At 47.7% G+C, this 20,949-nt stretch overlaps 3 protein-coding genes across 3 annotated transcripts; all 3 read right to left on the reverse strand.

The window, feature by feature from the left end:
* Window positions 1–739: 739 nt before the first annotated feature.
* LOC147988508 (uncharacterized) lies at window positions 740–8,223 on the reverse strand. The gene is made up of 3 exons (XM_087535013.1): window positions 7,140–8,223; window positions 3,974–5,828; window positions 740–950 (listed from the first exon to the last, which is right to left on the reverse strand). The coding sequence occupies exons 1-3, from the start codon at window positions 8,221–8,223 to the stop codon at window positions 740–742; spliced, it is 3,150 nt and encodes a 1,049-aa protein (XP_087391139.1).
* An 846-nt stretch (window positions 8,224–9,069) lies between these two features.
* On the reverse strand, window positions 9,070–10,443 carry LOC147988509 (putative disease resistance protein RXW24L). The gene has a single exon (XM_087542170.1). It carries the CDS (start codon window positions 10,441–10,443, stop codon window positions 9,322–9,324), a length of 1,122 nt encoding a protein of 373 aa, XP_087398296.1. The 3' UTR covers window positions 9,070–9,321.
* A 1-nt stretch (window position 10,444) lies between these two features.
* LOC147988510 (disease resistance protein RPM1-like) lies at window positions 10,445–12,076 on the reverse strand. The gene has a single exon (XM_087542216.1). It carries the CDS (start codon window positions 12,074–12,076, stop codon window positions 10,445–10,447), a length of 1,632 nt encoding a protein of 543 aa, XP_087398342.1.
* Between the last annotated feature and the right edge of the window lie 8,873 nt (window positions 12,077–20,949).

Genomic DNA, 20,949 nt, shown 5'->3' on the forward strand with positions numbered 1-20,949 from the left:
AATAGTGATAAGTAATTTGCACAATGGTAAAACACACATTTGTATTAGAGGTAGCTTTACAAAATAGTAACATCTGGGAAATTCAGATCATGCTTGCTGTTTACCTTGTCTATATACTTTCAAATGATTTTGAAACAACTTTGTAGAGATCTATCAGTTTTTTGCAGACAGGATCCATAACAGCAGTATCTGCCTTTTTTCCCAAACTGCACTATCAATCTATAGTCATATGCGCATGTGTAACTAGTTCAGTTCACTTCAGCAGCTCTATCTGTTTCCATCTTCAGAATGGCGCAAGATGCCTGAGCCAACCAATTTTTATGGGCCTGCTTTTACCTTCCCCTATTCTACCTTTGGCTTCGGATCTTCCACCTTTCGTTTGATGAATCAAAGGTGCAGGAAGGCTGGCACTGAAAAACATTGAAAGAAGTCCACATAACCCCCCAAAGTTTCACAAATCGGACACTTAACCCCCTAAACAACAAAACCGGGTATTTGGCCCCCTGATGTTTACAAAACCAGTCACATCACCCCCTCACTCTGTTATAAGTGGTTTCAGCAGGTGGTTTTGCCACACGGTTGAAAATAGACTACACAGAAACTGCCAAAGGAGAAAAATCAAACAACGAAATATGGCAGCACGGAAACAGTTGAAGCCTGGAGGCAGTTTAAGCATGGAAGCTCAAACAATGCATGCATGCACACGTTGGCATGCGTCCAGCTGCTATTCATACGCACTCTAAGCCTCGAGGCAGACCGACACCTTCAGGACATCCGGCATGTCTCTGGCCCTACCGATGGCGCGAGCTCGACGACTTTGTCCTTGCCCCGTGGATTCATATGTACAATGTGCCGGCCCCATGAACGAGGGCGCGCCGCACCTGAAGTCGGCGTAGCTGAGTGACATGCCCATCCAGCTAAAAGGGTGCGCGGAGATGCTGCTCGTCGGCCTGTTCATCAGGTCAACGAGTCAATGGAAGTAGCGTATTCGTTCCCTGGCTGATGGTTGCGTGTAGCCGATTGGGCTGGAAATCACTTCTCCGACGGTGGCCACCGTCGATGTGCGGATGACCGCATTGCCGAAGCAGCCCGGCGGGTGCAGCTGCTGTCCTGAGGCGCGTACATGTCGATCATGGACCCATTGAGTAGAGCTTTGTCTCCACATCCGGCGGCAGTGCCTGCTCGCGGCACACCACCCACTAGTGCCTGACGGCTGTTGGTGCTCCTATTTTGGATTCTTTTGATGGCGGCAGGACGAGCACTAGTTGGAGTGGTTCATGTCACTGGCGCATAGCAGGCGGAATGAGGGTTTGGACCCGCCGCCGCAAATATGTGTGCAGGTTCCTGGCATGCATGGTTGCGCCAAGGTAGACGTTAGTGCAATGGCCTCGCCGGAATTTGGCGTGGCAAGAGCTCCGCGAGTTCTTCATATTCATGGACGACAGCAAGACGAAGGCGTCTCCGGAGTTGGACCCAACAAACGACAAAGCCAGGGCGGCTATGGCGCCATGCTCTCGGTGGTGCGTGGCCACGGGCTAAGTGGTTGGACACAAGCGACGGGGATGGAAAGGGAGCGAGAGGGAGTTACAGCATGAGATAATGGAGGTGGGCATTCCAACCGCGAGGAAGCACGGTTTTGCTCGGCCCTTTGGCCAGCGATGCGCTCTAGGAGAAGCATGCTCGCTGTAGGCCAACACGTGGACAAAACACAAAACCACCTCCAAAGCTTCCAGGGGGTGTTTTGAATGGTATTGTAAAATTTAGGGGGTGGAATACCCGGTTTTAAAGTTCAGGGGGTTATGTAGAGTCGTTCCGTGAAATCTCAGGGGGTTATGTGGACTTCTTTCAAAAACATTAAAAGAGGCATAGGCATATTCAGAAAGTGAACCAAATTGGTAACAAAAATACAAAACAAAACAACAAAGGGGTACCTGTACAATATACACATAAGCTATTTATCACAACTAAATGTTAGATGACTAATCCTATCAAGAACATGCTAATCCACTATCACACAGAACAAGCTACATTCATAGAACCAAGTACTCAGAACCTAGTACACTGGTTGAATTAACACAAAACATGACCGAATTTCTGAAGCCCTAGACGTAACAACCCTGCCTGCAAACCAAATTTGGTACAAAGCCAACCAAATCAGGCAGGAGATATTCAAGAGGTCCATCTCAAACACGAAAGGTAATACAGCCACTCACCATGAACTAATTGGATGCAAAGGTTCTCTGATTCGGTGGCATGGTTGCAGCTTCTCCTCTCCCTTCGATCCTGAAGCCTCAGAAGTATTGACTCCGCCCCAGCCAGTTGCTCCGACTCAGCACCACCACCACAACCACCGCTCCGTGCACCGCAACGCTGCCCCACCGCAACTGCAAGAAAGCTCCGGAGCCACCAATAATATGAAAGCATCAAATATGTGGGTATGATATCAGTATATTACAGGTGACTGTAAATGATACTCCCTCTGTTCATCAATATAGGACATTTTAGACTGACCATATACAAGTCTCTAAAACGTATTATACCACAACCACCGCTCCGTGTGCCGAATCAATCTAGTTCCCACACTACTTTTTATGCTGTCCACTACTATTGCAGATTACGTTTCTCACTGAAACCGAAAGTTTCTGCTCCGTTAATTTCTGATCGGCTGGAAAATTACTCTGACTCCATATAGCACCGTATACTGTCTCACAGAAGGTGCATTAACTTTCCTTTTCAGGATCGATAATTTCTCTTAAACTGTACCACCTTTTTAGTGTATTTTCCTCATACAGATTTCCAGGAATTCGTCTCGAGCAACAGCCCCCTGTTCCCCCGGCCGAGTCTCTGCTTACTTCTTGCCGTAAACTGAATTTTAAATGCATCAAATGGAACTGGGAACAATTTCAGACAGACAAGAACACATAATAACAGAGCAGAAGCAGAGTGTACCTCTCAAAATTGCTTCTCCATCTGAGACCAGGAGGGTCTATGATCTGTAAATTTGAACCATCAAGTTGAATCTCATGAATATATGTACCAAATCAAACAGAATATTTACTGTTTCCATCTGAGGTAAACTGATCATACCATCTCCGACAGAAAGTGGTTGCAGCAGACCAGATTAAAGGAATGAATCATAGTGCTAGTTTCTAACATCTCTTGTTAATAGGAGTAAACCAAATTTGGTAGAAAACCAACCAAATCAGGCAGGAGATATTCCATCTCAATCATGAAAGTAACAGAGTCACTCACGTTGAAACTAATCGCCGTGGTTCTCTTATTCAGCACCGTGGTTTCAGCTTCTCCTCTTCCTTCGATCCTGAAGCCTCCGAAGTACTTGTGCGCTGGCGGAAAGCGTCGTACCTCAACTCGAGGGGACGCCGTACGTGTTTATAGGCAGGGGCGCACCTCCCTGATAGCGCATACAGTTGAGATTACATCTTGGAGAAGAAGCTAGATAGAGATAAGATTACAAAGAGAAGATAAGCTCTAGCTAACTACCTAACCAAACTACCAAGATATGCATAGCAAGATACGGCACACAAGATATGGGTGCGGTAGCCTTTTCACGTACATAATAAGGTGTTTGACACCCTCCCTTAATCACAACTTCATCAAGTTGAGATTATACTTGAAGTTCTCAAAGCTTCGTATGGGCAAGGCTTTGGTAAACCCATCTGCAATTTGGTCCTTGGAATGTATGAACCGGATGTCTAAGAGTTTATTAGCAACTCTTTCTCTGACAAAATGAAAATCTATTTCAATATGCTTTGTTCTTGCATGAAAAACTGGATTTGCTGAGAGATAAGTTGCATCCAAATTGTCACACCACAGACATGGAACTTGAGTAGTTCTCACACCAAGTTCCTTAAGAATGGATTGCACCCATATGATTTCTGCAGTAGCATTAGCTAGTGCCTTATACTCTACCTCTGTGCTAGACCTGGAAACAGTAGCTTGTTTTCTAGCACACCAGGATATTAGATTAGATCCAAGAAACACTGCAAAACCACCAGTGGAGCGTCTATCATTCAAACATCCTGCCCAATCTGAGTCAGAGAATGCACTAACAAGAGTGGAAGATGACTTGCTAAAATTAAGGCCAATGCTCATAGTATCTTTCACATATCTGACTATACGTTTTGCAGCAGTCAAATGAACTGTTGTTGGTGCATGAAGGAATTGACACACCTTGTTGACAGCAAAGGAAATATCAGGCCGTGTGAGAGTTAAATATTGAAGCGCACCCACTAGGCTTCTGTATCTTGTGCTGTCTTCTGAGCTCAGGGGTTTCTCTTCTGTAAGAGATAGCTTTTCTGTACTAGACAAAGGAGTAGTGGCAGGTTTACAGCCTTGCAACCCAGCTTTTCTTACCAAATCATTTGCATACTTTTCCTGGGAGAGATGAAGTCCATCCTTGTGCTTCTTTACTTCAATCCCTAGGAAGTAGTGCAAGTCCCCAAGATCCTTTAGAGCAAACTCAGTACTTAAGTCCTTCAATAGTCCTGTTATTGCCTCATCAGATGAACTTGTAACAATAATATCATCAACATATATAAGAACAAATATTGATGTATTGGACTTATTGTAAATAAACAATGAAGTGTCAGACTTTGAAGGAACAAATCCAAGCATTTGCATCTTCTTGCTAAGACGAGAATACCATGCTCTAGGGGCCTGCTTCAGTCCATACAATGCTTTATCAAGCCTGCATACATGAGAGGGTGCATGTTTGTTTTCAAACCCAGGAGGTTGTTTCATGTAAACCTCCTCTTCCAGAACACCATGAAGAAACGCGTTCTGAACGTCTAACTGTCGAAGACTCCATCCCCTGGAAACAGCAATAGATAGGACAAGGCGAATGGTTGCAGCTTTTACAACTGGACTAAAGGTGTCCTCATAATCTATGCCATATCTTTGTTTGAAACCTTTAGCAACTAGCCTTGCTTTGTAGCGATCAACTGTTCCATCAGACTTTCTTTTAATCCTAAAAACCCATTTGCAATCAATGAGATTTTTACCTTTCCTTGGAGGAACTAAATGCCACGTTTTATTTTTCTGTAGTGCCACATATTCCTCATGCATTGCCTTTCTCCACTTCTCATCACCAAGAGCCTCCTCAAGTGTGTTGGGCTCACCTAGTTCACCTGTAGAACAGATCATACCATATTTTGTTATGTGCTTGTAATTGACTGGCTTAGTTACCCCTGACTGCAATCGTGTGCGGCGCTGTGATGGAACAGGATCGTTCTGTGCCACAAAAGATCCGGCGGAATCCTCCTGCACCAGATCCGAGGCAGATCCGCCTGCGCTAGCAACTTTGGCAGGTTCTGCAGCTGGGTGATCTTCTGTGGCTCGAGGCTGAGGCGTTGAAGACGAATCTGGCGCAGAAGATCCCACCCGACCAGCGGTCACGGGCTGGCAGAGATCTGCGCCTGCAGCAGCCGGGCCCACGCTAGTCGATCGCCCTGCGTCGCGCCGCTTGTAAACAGTCGGCTGGTTGCCGAAACGCGAGCCGACCGGGCCAATGGGAGAAGAGCGCGTGGCAGTTTCTGATTGGCGTGGGCTGGTGGAGCCGCTACCACCAGCCACATCTGGCCGCGTGGCCCGCGCGGAGCCGGTCGCTGTCGCGCCAGGACCCGAGGCGGATCCACCTGCCGCTGCTGCCACGTTGGATCCCGAGACGGATTCGCCTGCCGCAACTGGCGCGCCAGATCCTGAGGCGGATCTGCTCCCTCCACCGTGACACATGCGATATGGACAGTGCATTGCACTGTTTTCTTCATTTTCTTCGCTGTTTTCTTCATTTTCTTCACCACTACAATCTCCTGGAGCATCACAGAACTCATGCAGATGGTTATGAGGGTTAGTCAACAAATGATCATTACCATTATTATCGTGCCCCCCATGATCATAACGAGAGAGGTGAGGTGGAAGAAGAAGGATTTCTTTGCGAAGTAAGGCACCGGCGTTAGGATGGAGATCAGCAAAAGGAAACTTTGTTTCATCAAAAACGACATCTCTAGAGATGTAGACACGACCAGTAGAGATGTCCAAGCACTTGACACCTTTGTGCTGAGCACTATACCCAAGAAACGCACACTGTTTGGAGCGAAACATAAGCTTGCGATTGTTGTAAGGGCAAAGATTCGGCCAGCAGGCACATCCAAACACACGAAGAGATTTATAATCTGGTTTTGTGTGGAGAAGACGTTCTATGGGAGTTTCATTGTTGATAACTCGACTAGGTAGCATGTTGATGATGTGAACGGCAGTAAGGAACGCTTCATCCCAGAATTTTAAGGGCATCGAAGCTCCGGCCAAGAGAGCAAGACCAACCTCAACAATGTGCCTATGCTTATGTTCTGCCGACCCATTTTGTTGGTGAGCGTGAGGACATGACACATGATGAGAAATTCCTAGTGTTTGGAAGAAGGAGTTCAACTTTTCGTATTCTCCTCCCTAGTCTGACTGGATAGCAAGAATTTTTCTGTCAAATTGGCGTTCAAGAAGCGCCTGAAAATTTTGAAAGACTTGGAACACATCTGACCTTTTTTTAAGAAGGTAAAGCCAGGAAAACTTGCTATAGTCATCAACAAAGCTAACATAGTATGTATGTCTACCAACGGAGCTTGGGGCAGGACCCCACACATCAGAAAAAATCAACTGCAAAGGTTGAGTAGAAACACTGGTGGACACAGGATAAGGAAGTTGATGACTTTTTGCTCTCTGACAAGAGTCACAAATGGTTTCAACATTGCGCTCACCAACAAACGGGAGCTTATTCTTTTTAAGTAAATGATCAACTAAGGAAAATGACGCATGCCCTAAACGGTCGTGCCATCGTGTGGCTGAAAGCTTGATAGCACCACAAGCTTGTTTATTGTATCTTCGAAGCTCCGGAATCAACGGATAGAGGCCCCGAACGCATCTACCTCGATAGAGAGTTTTCCTCGTGACCTGATCCTTGATCAAAAAGAAGAAGGGGTGAAACTCAATATAAACATGATTGTCAAGGGTGATACGATGGACAGATAGAAGATTCTTGTCGGTGCTAGGAACATGCAAGATTTTCCTAAGATGAAACTGTTTACGTGGGGTACGAAAAACGGAATGACCAATGTGACGTATCCTCATACCTGCACCGCTTGCGGTGTGGATCTGGTCCTTGCCATGATACCTCTCCTCAAGCGTGACCTTCTCTAGTTCGCCAGTGAGATGATTTGTCGCTCCGCTGTCAAGATACCAGTTGGTATCTACACCGTATGAGCCGTCAGCAGCAGCAGCGATCTTTTCTTCATCTTCAGAGGAAGCCTCGTCCTCATCAAACCGGTACCAGCAATCTCTTGCCGTGTGGCCCGGCTTGCCGCAGATCTGGCAGCGTACCGCGTCCGGGCGTGATCTGGAAGACCCACCGCGGCGGCCCCTGGTGTTGGTGGAGTTGGTCCGTCCACGGGAGTTGGACCCGCCGCTGCTGCCGCCACTCCCTTGCTTGCCCTTGGAGCGAGGCGGGCCGCGATGACGAGAGTAGCCACTGCGCCCACGCACTGCTGCGTTAGCGGACGACTTGAAGCCGCCTGATCCCTGGTACTGTGCCACCCTCTGATCAAAGTTACTAAGCGTTGAAAAGAGCTCATCGAGGGATACCGGGGAGGTTCGGGCGTCGAGGACGGAGACGAGTGGCTGGTAATCCATGTCGAGGCCGTGGAGGATGTAGGAGACGAGTTCATCGTCCTGGAGAGGCTTCCCGGCGGCGGCCAGCTCATCGGCGAAGCCGCGCATCTCGGCGAAGTAGGTGGCGACGGTCTTGTTGCCCTTTTGCGCGTTCACCAGAGAGGTTCTGATGTTGTTGACGCGACCGAGCGACTGCGAGGAGAGCATCCCCGACAGTGCCGTCCAGAGCTCGCGCGCTGTGGTGATCGCGGTCACCTGCACGAGCACCTCCTTGGTGAGGTTGTTCAGCAGGTATCCGAGCACCTGCTGGTCCTCTCGCACCCATATGGCATGGAGAGGGTTCGGCACAGTCGATTCCTTCCCATCTTTGTCCTTGGTGGGGAGGATCCTGGCCGGCTCCAGTGTAGCGCCGTCGACGAAGCCGAAGACGCCCGCGCCCCTCAGCTGCGGCGTGATCTGCGCGCGCCAGAGGACGTAGTTGGTGCGGGAGAGCCTCTCCATGACTTGGCCATTGAGGCTAGTCTGGGAGGCACCGGAGGAGGACGACATGGTTTGCACTGGATGGAGTTTTAGGGTTTAGACGTTGTGGAAGAAAAGGGCTCTGATACCATGTGCGCTGGCGGAAAGCGTCGTACCTCAACTCGAGGGGACGCCGTACGTGTTTATAGGCAGGGGCGCACCTCCCTGATAGCGCATACAGTTGAGATTATATCTTGGAGAAGAAGCTAGATAGAGATAAGATTACAAAGAGAAGATAAGCTCTAGCTAACTACCTAACCAAACTACCAAGATATGCATAGCAAGATACGGCACACAAGATATGGGTGCGGTAGCCTTGTCACGTACATAATAAGGTGTTTGACAGTACTAACTCCGCCTCCGTCAGTTGCTCCGACTCAGCACCACTGCCACAACCACCGCTACAGGTGCTGCAATGCTACCCGGCTGAAGACGCCGCAGCCAACACTTGGTGGCAAAATTCTTCATGGCTAATTTCTTGTAGTGAGTAATGCATTGCAGTATCTAGGAAACAGAGAGATGGCAGAGTACATACAGACTACTCCCTTCGTTCCAAAATACTTGTCGTGGATTTGAACTAAAACCACGACAAGTATTTTGGAATGGAGGGAGTATGAAACATCACAAACTCAATCATTTTAGTTCCTGGCAGCAAGGGATTGCTGTGTTTCAGGAGTTATTACAGAAACAACAAACAATGAATGATAAGATGCAGCTACAAAGAAATTAAGAGCTGTTGATACCATCACAGTACCATATGACTCATTACAAATAATTAGAAGCGTGCACACTTACAATGTATAAGAAATTAATATGAGTTTTAATTACCAAAGGGCGTTGCTGATATTTTTGCCAACCGGGCTAAGCCCGTTTCATTAATTGATCAAAATAACCAGTTCATTACAAATTTACAATACAACAATAGAGGGAATGGAAATGAAGATAGCAAGTTTGGGCACTAATAGGAAACCCGCTGCTGAGCGCTGCTCTCGAGCACCCACTACGGGGCAAAAACCTATTAGCACTACCCAAAAGAGTCTAGAGCAGCATGAAAGAAAAATTAAGGATTACAACAAAGTACAGACCTCCAGCAGCAGAAGACAACGGGGGGACACGAAAAGAGCATAACTAGGCACGGAGCTCTAGAACATGCTTCATCCTGTTGTGCATCTCCTTGTGATCCCAGTCATCCTTGAAGCCCTTGTGCAGGTACAGCATCCAGAGCTTCTTGAGAGATCCAAGGGATTCGATGCCACAAGGGACCGTACTCAGCTCCGAGAGTGACATGATGTAGATCCCATCAATGTATGGAATGGCGCCCTCTAAAATGTCCAGTTTCTTGACATCAAGCATGTTCTTCAAGACGAGTGTCTTAAGCTGAGGGAAGCACCCTGCAGAAAGAACCAACGCACCTGCACATCTCACCTTGTTTAGAGTGAGGTAAGTGAGAGCTGGCAGATGAGTTGCAAGTAACTCCAGGGGGTCTTCACTCCCAAGATCGCACCAACTTAGCGCAAGATACTTGAGATTCTTCCCATGACCCTGAAATATTGGACAATTGAGTGTCCCATCGGCCCAGCCACCTCTAATGATTAGTCTGTGGAAATTTTTGGACACTGGCTTGAGGGCTTGGAAAGAAATTGTCTCCTTGACATCACATGCAGAGAGAAGTAAGCTGGAAAGTTGGGGCCTATCTGAGAGGGTCTTGAAAAGGTCATCACAATTAGATCCATTGATGTTATCAATCCAAACAGTCCGCACCTCTTTCATTTCTTTCAGTTGTAGTGGCAAGTCCTTGCTGGCATGGACGGTCTCAAGAGTTTGCAATTCTTTAAAGTTGGAAAGCTTTTTCGGCGCTTCCACTCCGACAAAGTACCGGAACTCCACCTGCTTCTCGTCAGCAAACTTGTCAGCTAAAAGGTGTCGTAGCCTCTCAACCTTTACAATACCTGGTGGTAGCTTTTCTACTCTTGTTTGCTTGACATCCAACGTCTCAAGGTTTGAGAGTTTTTCAATAGTATCCCGATGCAGTGACTGAACTTTGGTGCGCCTTAAGCCAATGTAGCGAAGATTGAACAGATTCCCGATGGATTCTGGCACTTGGACTATTGCAGAGTCTTGAAGCTCGAGAACTGTAAGGTAGTTGGATCCAGACAAAACTGAGGAAATCATGTTGGTAGAGGACAAAGCCGCTGAGAGTGATATCACGGTCCTGAGTCGTGGAAATTCCACTTCTGGAGCAGCTGCCATATTATCTCTCACCACATGTTGAGAATCGGCGAACTTCTTTATCCATGTCCTTCACTTCGTTCTGATCACTCGCGGAGCCAAACCTCTCCTCTTTAGCAACAGCAAGAGCCAGGTCACGAACAAGGTCATGCATCTTACATGTACTAACCCCGAAGAGCTCATCTCTCTCCAGAACTTCCAACATATTCCGGCCAATGAGTTCCATGAGATTCCACTCAGCCACTTCCTCCGGTGTGCTGTTATCTTTCTTCTTTGCAAATCCTTCAGCAACCCACAACCGCACAAGGTTCTCCCATGACATTGCATAGTCTTCACGGAACAAGCTACAGTATAGGAAGCAGTTCCTGAGATCACCAGGCAAGTCATGGTAGCTCAGATTAAGTATAGCTTGGACATGGTTATCCCCCCGCAGCTCGCTTCGGAGATGGTTGTACACATCATTCCAGGCATGCTCTGCCGGTTGCTTCCTCGATAATAGGCTGCCAGACGACACAATGGCCAATGGTAGGCCACGACACCGCCCAACTATAGCAGTAGCTACCGCATGAAGCTCTGGAGGGCAATTGTGGTCCAGGCTGTTGTGGAAAGCCCTGGAGCAGAATAACTTGAATGACTCGACGCTTCCCAGTGGTTGCAGTACTAGACGACGCCTCGGTGGGGCAAGAGCCGCAACATCTTCCTTCCGTGTTGTGATCATAACACGGCATCCTTGGAGATCCCGAAATGCAGTGAACATCTGAGAATATGCCTCTTTATCCCACACATCATCAAGCACGATCAAGCACTTCCTATCTTGCAATATCTTCTTTATCGCCCCTGTTAACTCATAAACATCAGGTTTGGCGCCCGCCCTGAGAGGTGACGGCGGAGGTGACTCTTGTGTGTCGTGTATCTTAGTGAGCAATGTCTTCAGTAAATCCACTACATCATATGCCTGTGACACCACAATCCAAGCATGCGCATCAGGGAAGTTGGTTTTCTCCCGATCATACACATTTTTCACAAGGGTTGTTTTACCCAAGCCTCCCATACCAGAAACTGTAATCACTGTGCTTTCGTTCTCATTGGTGGTCAGCCATTCGGTCAATTTGCTTCTGTTTTCATCAATTCCCACAAGATCCTTGTCACTAACACGTTCCGGGAAGCAGCCTCCAGATCGGTGCCTATCAATCTCTGCATGCCCATTTTTAGCAGGTTGGACTGCATCACTCCAATAATCCCGCAGTCCTTTGACATGCCTAATCTCCTCCTCTAGCTCTACAACTTCCTCGGCAATTTTACTGAAGACCTTGATATGGCGTGAACCTCTGAAGATGTACCGATCTAGGAAGCCTTCATCCTTGAGCTTAAGAGCCTCATACGAGTACTTGTCAATAACATCCTCAACATGGTAGGCCAGCTTCCTCACGTTTCCAATCCAACCATTGATGACCTTGTTGCTGAGTTGTGTTGTACCCAAGTGTTGAATCACATCATTCATCGTATTCAGTTCTGTATTGATTCTTTTGATCTTTGCCGGCAATTCCTTTAGATTATCAACCTTCCTCGATGGCTTGTCTATGACAGCGAAGACAGCTTCATTCAAAATGACCGCCCCAATCTTCGAAACAGCGAGCAGTATAGCCTCTGCCATTTGCTTCTGAAAAAACACCAACACAAAACAAGTTATATCAGTTTCAGCTTGGACAAAATGTGGCATAATGGACAAAACGTGCCATATTGCATTTATAAAGGGTGCTAAACAGTAAACACCACTATATTGTTGCTTAGTGTTAAAAGGTTTAGCCAAGTTTAATTAACTGAGCTTAATTATCTTCTGCCCATAACATGTACGACCTGGATAGAAAGGAGCATGGCTCCCAGCTTTCATTTCACTGAAAACCAAAATGGTGATACAGCCAACAGAATTATTCTTCTCCACAGAACCAGTGGGCACAACACAGAGTATACACAGTTGTAACTTGATGCGCAAAAACTGAAATCGCGGTTGATATGAGGCATGCTAGAACATTACATCACAACTACAGTCTACAATATAAAAAAATTGCATCGTTTCAATGATGTTTACTATTCATCATGAGTTTACAACCTTAATCATTCTCCAATTACTCCCTCTGTTTCTTTTTACTCGGCATACAAGGTTTGTTTGAAGTCAAACTATGCAAAGGTTATCAAATTTATATCAACATCTACAATATTAAAGCTATATGGGATGAAAATTAATTTCATGGTGCATCTAATAATATTGATTTTACATTGTGAATGTCTAATTTTTTTCTACAAAGCTCGTCAAACTTTACAAAGTTTGACTTCGACCAAATTTTATATGCAGATTGGGCCAGATCTCTGTCCATCAGATCACAGGATAACCACTAAAGGAAGACCCGAAAATTCCCACTGTAGAGAAATAGATATCACAATGGTACTTAATAAGAAATCAAAAAAAGTTAATTATAAACCTATCCTCTAATGGTTTTACCGCCTGCCTATAATTTGGTGTATATATAATCACTGTGCAGTTCTTAACCCAAATCACAATAAGCGTGTATCGCTGCAAAACCTGAAAATTAAAAAGACAAAGCCGAGCAAGACCTGCTTGCTAAAGGGTTCCAACCAGCGACATTGAACTGGCCAGATCAGTCAAGGACTTGGTTCTTCGGGGTTGGGGGAATTTTGGACCCAGAAACAGGGGAGTGTCGTTGGACGGACGAGCAACTTGCAATATCCATCAAGAAGCTTCAGAAATATATCAAGGCCGCGTAGGAAGGGACGTTCATTCCTGACAAAGAGAAGGACGAGCTGACTGAGGCCCTCGGGAATCCTGAGCACCCTGGACGAACACGATGCACACCAGGCTCCGTTCCATGGGTGGTTGGGTTTCCCGGCCACGGAGATGAGCTCAATGCAGAAGCTCAATGCAAGAATAGCAAAGCTAGAGGAACTTGCAGCTGCCGGCCAACCATCTCAGCGGCACGAATATCCTACCCGAGAAGCTACCCCACCATCTCAGCGGAGAAGCAGCGTGGCTTCCATGGAGCTCGTTCGGCCTGATTTCACGGCTCCTCGCTACCCCGTGGATACTATCACGGAGGCTCAACATTGCGAGCTAATGACGAAATGCCAGAACCTCACTTTGAAGGCGGCTGTCGGCTCTGTTGCACCTCCTAAAGCTGACGGAACTTTTCACTGTTGTTCGATTCCACATGGCTATGCTGTTTTGACGGTGGATGAAATAATGGAGGGATTTGAGGAGCCGGAGCTTGATCACCCTACAGGCGAAGGGGAGAATCATCTGGTTTATGCTTTGAGGAGTACCTATCTATGGAGGAAGGAGTACATCAAGATTCCAAACTGGACGCCTCCTCCTCCGGCGAGTCAGGGCACTACGGCTCCTCCGCCTCCTCCGACGAGCACTCCGCCTCCTCCGATGTGTGAGGGCACTCCGGCTCCTCCTCCGCCTCCTCCGATGTGTGAGGGCACGCCGGCTCCTCCTCCGCCTCCTCCGGCATGTCAGCGGACTCCGCCGCGTCAGCAACGGCGGAAGAGAAACGCCGCCGCTCCGGCGGCTAGCAGTACAAGCAGAGGCGGGAAGCAATTCAAATACAGTCCATGTCTCAAGGCTCCGGAAAAGTTACCATATGAGAGGACCGACAAGGAAAACAAGGACATCTGTCGTGCCCAAGTGAGGGACCATTTTGCATGGAAACCTCCACCTCCGAAGGAAACGTTAGATTAGGTGAAAGTGAAGCGCACTCTATATGCCCATAGGAGACCACCGCCGCCTCCGCCACAATCCAACTATGAGCGCATTATTGAAAGGACATATAAGGAAGCGAAGCGGTTGGAAAGTACTTCCAGTGATGCAAGATTAGCACAACGAAGAAGTGGGAAAACAATTCCCCAGCTCGGCGAACAAGCGAACCAATCGTGCCCCCTACTCAAGGTGTCTAGCGATATCGTCGCTAATCATCCCAGGCTAGTGCCCGGTACCAATCTTGCTGATTACCTGAGCGATGATGTAGAGTTTGAAATAATGGAGGTGGACAGCTTCAGATACCAGCACGGGAAGCCTCTCGTCAAACCTGATCCTCCTCCTCTAACAACGATGATGCGAAGATTACATGAATGGTACATGAAAACCTGCAGTGAGTCTGGGAAGAATTGTTTGATACTGAGAATTAAAGAGGAGCACGATCTCGTTGGAACTGAGTTGTTGCCTGTTGAATTTGTGGAGTTATTCCAGTTATACAACCAATTGGCCCTCGACAAACAACTCGTGACTTGCTACTGTCTGTAAGTATTACTTATGTAATTAGGTCTATATATATAGCTCAGCTCTTTCATTGCATGTATATATAATTATCTCACTATATTATGCAGATTGAAGATCGTCGAATGCAGAAAAGCACAAATCTATGACATTGGGTTCATTAACCCAAATACCATAAATGAATGGTCGGTTAAAAACAGAGTCTCTGGTAATGAGGATAACTTGCTACAATCGTTGCTTCGAAATCAAAACAAAGAGAAAATACTCTTTCCTTACACCTTCAAGTGAGTGTTACTGTCTTGTCATATTCGGTTTCCCTTACTCGAGGTTATGGTAATGTAATTGATGAGTTATGCTTGCGTGCGCAGCTTCCAGTTTATTCTGCTAGAGATTAAGCTTGACCGGGGACTAGTGACTGTCTTAGACTCGAGACAAAAAGATCACCAGAACTATGCGGACATGACTGAAAAGCTCCAGAAGTAAGTTCAATCGATCATTATCGCACCATATCGGCAACTTTGTTCATTTCCTGATATCAAGTAATTATTTTCTTAGTGTGGCAGAGTTTGGAAAAAGTTCACCGTAATTGTTTCAGGACTACCGAGGGAGCTGCGATTTACACGCCTGAAAGTAAGTACTACTAGCTAGTTCCGATCATCTCCCATTGATTCTAGTTTCATCAATACCATTTATCATGCTTGATTATCAGTTTGATTGAACTCTATTTCTCGTAAAGTGCTTGTGGCAGGAGGCCGGGAATGATTTTTGTGGATACTACGTTTGCAAGTTCATCTACAACGCGACGGCCTCTCGGCGGGGCAACTCTGAAAAACAATATGAAGTACGTAAACAATAATATTCACACTTTTATTTTATTATCATCATTTGTGTTGAGTTTCATCCATATATATGTATTGACCCCTTGTTTAAATTAGATGTGGCAGATGCAGGATGAACTCCTACACATGATCGCATACGAGCAATTCAAGAGGAATTGGCAGGATTCTTTCTTGACCACGTCATACCTAAAGCCGAAGAATATCATGTGGAAATTAAAACCGATTTTAGATGTTAGGGATTGCAAGACATGTTATATTGTATATATGTAGTAGCGTCGGATAGATATACGAAAACTTGTTGTTCGACCAATCTCTCGAAGAAAGAGATGTCTCACTTCTCTCTGTATATATAGTTTCACGATGATGTTCGATAATTAATGGTTCCTTCATTTGCTTACTAGCTAGCGTGTCGAGTTCTCTCTATATGTATAGTAGCTAGTGTTGACCAATCACGAAGAAAGAGAGGACACTTCTCTCCATTAGCTAGCTAACACAATATGAAACACCTAAATTAACCCTCCATAACCCCCTAACCCCCCCCCCCTAAAAAAAACAGAAACCCCGGCTCCTGCCAACTGCTGACGCGTGGATGCCTTTTAGTCCCGGTTGGTAAAGGTCCTCCTGCCTGGGCACCCCGCAGCGGCCAGGTGGAGCCCCTTCAGTCCCGGTTCGTAAGAGAACCGGGACTAAAGGTTTTGGGCTTTAGTCCCGACCCTTTAGTCCCGGTTTCAGAACCGGGACTAAAGGCCCTCTTGAACCCGGACTAGTTCCTTGTTTTCTACTAGTGGTTTACTATTCATCATGAGTTTACAACCTTAATCATTCTCCAATTGCTCCAATTACTTTACATCACAACTACGCAAAGTTTAACCAAATTTATATCAACATCTACAATATTAAAGCTATACGGGATGAAAATTAATTTCATGGCGCTTCTAATAATATTAATTTTACATGGTGAGTGCCTATATATTTTTTTTCTATAAAGCTAGTCAAACTTTACAAAATTTGACTTTGATCAAATTTTATATGCAAATTAAAAGGACAACCATGATAAGATTAGCACAGATCTCTCTCCATCAGATCACAGGATAACCACTAAAGGAAGACCCGAAAATTCCCAGTCTAGAGAAATACTTCCTCTAGACAAATGTAAGACAAAAATTTTGGGACGGAGGGAGTAGATATCACAATGGTACTTAATAAGAAATAAAAAAAAAGTTAATTCTAAACCTATCCTCTAAGGGCATGTACAACGCCGTCCACTCAGCTGTCTGTAAGACCTGCCACGTTGGATATTTTTCTACGTGGAAGAGACAGAGGGAAGAGAGAGAAGGAGGCTGTCTGCAGTTCGGGAGGCGGTCGATAGCCCAGAAAAGGCGCTAGCTATCGATAGCCAATTCCCGTTGTACGTTCAGGCATCTGTAGCGAGTAGTTCCCTTTGCCTAACCCCCGTGTTTTTTATCGTCAATATTTCCTGTTTTTTTGGTGCTAGTACAGGCTGTTTTTAAGGCTATCTACAACTGACGTGGGAGATTGCTATAGACGAAGGGTATCTAAACTGATGTACATGCCCTAATGGTTTTACCACCCGCCTATAATTTGGTGTGTATATAATCACTGAGCAGTTCTTAACCCAAATCACAAATAAGCGTGTATCACTGCAAAACGTCCATGGGAGTTGGAGGAGGCTTACCACGCGACACACACTCTGCAGGTCTAATCTCCGTCCGCCGTCTGCCTCCCGGCCGTCGTGCTGCCGTCCACCACTGATGCTTCAACTGTAGCCGCCTTCGCGGCTTGAGAATCTCCCGATCTGGTCACAGCCTGGGTAACAGGGAGCGGGGACTGGCGAGTGGGGAAGGCAGAGGAACGGCAGGCGGGAGCGGAGCTTTGTAGGCCAAGAGATTTGGGGATTCGTAGTTGCTTCCTGCTTGGACTGAGTAAGCAGTGGCTTGACCTGAAGTGGGTCGTCGGGGTGGTTGCCTGCGGGCTGCGGCCCCCCGCTTTCCTGGCAAATTCGACTCTGCGTCCAACCCGCGGAACGTCGCCAACCCGGTGAATCCCGGTGCCTTTGCGCCGTGGTTTAGGTTAGGATCTTCGGGGCTCAAAGGGGCTCCCTCTCCCTCACCCCCTCGTGTCGCCCTCGTGGGCGCCCGGGGGGGAACCCTAGCCCCTGTTTCTCGACCCGGCCCGCCCACCTTTCCTCCTCGCCGTCGTCCGCAGCGACGCCGGGCAAAGCCTGGATGGCAGGGCGGCGGCGGGGCTTCTTCCCCTTTCGAGCGTCTCGGGCGGCGCGGGACGACCAGATCACGTGGAGGCGTCGGGCTAGCACAGGGTCCGGTGGCGCGGCAGGCGGGCATCTTGGTGGCGGCAGCGCGGTCCGGCGGCGGCGGCTCGGATGCGAGTTGACGGTGAGGTGATTGCTGCATGATGTGTAGACCGGGTGGTCGCGGGCGCCGCCGTGTTCAGGCCGGCCGGATCCCGCTGGATCCGGTGCTTGGACGCTATCGGCTGGCGCAGGGTGGTGATCTTCGCCGCTAGCCACGTCAGATCGTTGGATCCGGCGCCTGGAGATCTACGGCAGCTGTTCTTCTCAATCCTTCTTCTTAGTGGGTTGAGCCCCATGGCACTTTCATCTCTGCGGGTTTCGGTTCGTGGCTCGATGCCGGATCCGGAATAGACGAAGGTTTGGTGGGCTGGTCCGGTCCGGCATCGGCGGTCTCCCTCGACACCATTACCCTCCCTGGAGGCAAAGCCGAGGTCCCTCCTATCCACCTCCGAACTCCTCATGGACGAAAGTCCAAAATTCAGTCTGGATTGGGCAGCGACGACGTCCTACGCGCTGTACGCTCCATGGAGGCGCCGTCTTGGGAGGCTCAGATGTTCGGGCGAGAGATGCTATGGGTGGTGGGCTCCGCGTAGCTCCCGCAGCGGTGACGGTGTGAAGGTTGGCAGGAGGAGCGGCGTTATATCTACCGCGTCGATGATGCCGAATATTGGCGGCATGGTGCAGTTGGATCTCGACGACGGATGCGGTTGGATGGACGAGCGCAGGGCGGTCGGACTGTTTGGCACCGTGGCGGCGTTGACTATGTAGGCCTAGCAAGGTCAATGCATCACTACTTATTCTGAAGATGGATCGGTGCAAAACGGGGGGGGGGGGGGGGGGGGAGGGGATGGCCCTTGCAGAGTGCGCATGTGGTGCCTTCTGTAAGTGCGCCGGACCGGTGCGTTACCCAGTCCGGCATTAGATGTTAGGTGTCGGTGCGATGTCTGTTTGATATTAGACTCGGACATTCGGCACCCCTTCATCACGGGAATAGGAGCAGGGACTGGTGTTACCAAGATGGTGCTTTCAGGCTTACTGATGTAGTATCTTGTGATGACTTTGCGAATAATTAATAAAATGACTGCATGCATCGCCTAGATGCAGAGGCCGATGTACATCCTCCTTTAAAAAAAGACCAGTTAGGATCTTGAAACGTGAAGTCGGTAGCTTTTCCTCATCTGTTTATTTTTGTCTGCTTTGTTTCCACCTCATCTCTTATATCATTCCCCATCCTGTTTTTTCTGCTTCACACAACGAAGAAAATATGAAGCGATCTGAACTTTTCATACGGGCGCAAATTATTTAGTAACCTTTCTATGTGAAAAATTAGTCACGGTCAATCCGTAATATCTACTCTTAAAAGGGGAGTTGATAGTACTACTATGGGCTTGGGACATGTAGTCATAGTGACAAAGTGTGGCATCATCTATAAAGGCAGTCACCTTGGTAAAGCAATGTAATGTGTTCAGCACATCAACGACCTTGCATCTTCGAATTAAGGACATCAAATGGTAGCCTTTGAACTTTTTCAAATTGCTTTTACTAACAGATAATTCATCTCTTCCATTACTTACAAAGTAAACATAGACCAATATCTGTGTATATTCCTACCATTTTGTTGTCAAAATGGATGGGCGCGACAACGCGCGACACCGATGAGTCAATTGCAAAAAACTACCACATTTGCGGCTAGGTTTGCGGAAAACCACCAAGTCGGTAATCCGTTGCAAAAAACACCGTGATTTCACTAAACTCTTTGCAAAAAGTACTGATCGAGTGATTTGGCTCGTTTGATCACTTTCTGACAAGTGGGACCAGATTGTAAGGAGGTGTGTTAGCAAAAATATTACATACACCCCCTAGGTCTAAAAATAACAAGCAATCAGCCCCAACTCCCAATCCCCTGCCCCCGATCTGACCGGGAGGAGGCAACCACCGCGTGCCCTCGCAGCAGACCACGCCGCCGCTGTCGGCTCCCGCCGCCGCGCCGTAAGCCCACCCGCCGCCATCCCTCCATGGTGCGGACGCCTTGAGCAGCCATGCCCTGCTCCTACCCGAGGACATCTTGAGCCGCCATGCGTAGATCAAATGAGGGCCTTGTCCGCTTGCTCGGATCCATCGTCGTTGAGCTCGGTTGCAGCCGGATCCGCCGATATGAGGTGCTGCAGCGCTGGCGTCGGCGCCCTTCACCTGGAAGAAGTTGAGGTAGGGCGCCCTCAACTTCCGCGCTAGCGTCGGCACCCTCGAGCTCGTCCTCCTTTGTGGAGAAGGGCGACGCCGCAACGGAAATATCTTGTCGAGCAGGTGGACTCAGCTCGTCACCTCCTCCCCCTCCTCCCCATCCACCCCTGCCCTTGACCACATCTTGTCGAGTAGGTGAACTGTTGGGGAACGTAGCAGAAATTCAAAATTTTTCTACGTGTCACCAAGATCTATTTATGGAGAGACTAGCAACTTCCCGATGGCCGAAATAGCACTTCCTATATATAATTCTTTACCTCCGGACCATTCCGGAACTCCTCGTGACGTCCGGGATCTCATCCGGGACTCCGAACAACTTTCGGGTTACCGCATACTAATATCTCTATAACCCTAGCGTCACCGAACCTTAAGTGTGTAGACCCTACGGGTTCGGGAGACATGCAGACATGACCGAGACGTTCTCCGGTCAATAACCAACAGCGGGATCTGGATACCCATGATGGCTCCCACATGTTCCACGATGATCTCATCGGATGAACCACGATGTCAAGGACTTAATCAATCCCGTATACAATTCCCTTTGTCTATCGGTATGTTACTTGCCCGAGATTCGATCGTCGGTATCTAATACCTAGTTCAATCTCGTTATCGGCAAGTCTCTTTACTCGTTCCGTAACACATCATCCCGTGATCAACTCTTTGGTCACATTGCGCATATGATGATGTCCTACCGAGTGGGCCCAGAGATACCTCTCCGCTTACACGGAGTGACAAATCCCAGTCTCGATTCGTGCCAACCCAACAGACACTTTCGGAGATACCTGTAATGCACCTTTATAGTCACCCAGTTACGTTGTGACGTT

Source organism: Triticum urartu, chromosome 1A (genome assembly GCF_056163025.1).
Source record: "Triticum urartu cultivar PI428250 chromosome 1A, HENAU_Tu73, whole genome shotgun sequence".
Taxonomy (NCBI): Eukaryota; Viridiplantae; Streptophyta; class Magnoliopsida; order Poales; family Poaceae; genus Triticum; species Triticum urartu.

Coding starts and splice junctions, on each gene's coding strand:
- LOC147988508 (XM_087535013.1), bottom strand. CDS start 8,223: ATGTCGTCCTCCTCCGGTGCCTCCCAGACTAGCCTCAATGGCCAAGTC. Junction 5,829..7,139: donor CCACACCGCAAGCGGTGCAG/GTATGAGGATAC, acceptor GTGATGCTCCAG/GAGATTGTAGTGGTGAAGAA. Junction 951..3,973: donor GGATCTAATCTAATATCCTG/GTGTGCTAGAAA, acceptor CCTGATGAACAG/GCCGACGAGCAGCATCTCCG.
- LOC147988509 (XM_087542170.1), bottom strand. CDS start 10,443: ATGGCAGCTGCTCCAGAAGTGGAATTTCCACGACTCAGGACCGTGATA.
- LOC147988510 (XM_087542216.1), bottom strand. CDS start 12,076: ATGGCAGAGGCTATACTGCTCGCTGTTTCGAAGATTGGGGCGGTCATT.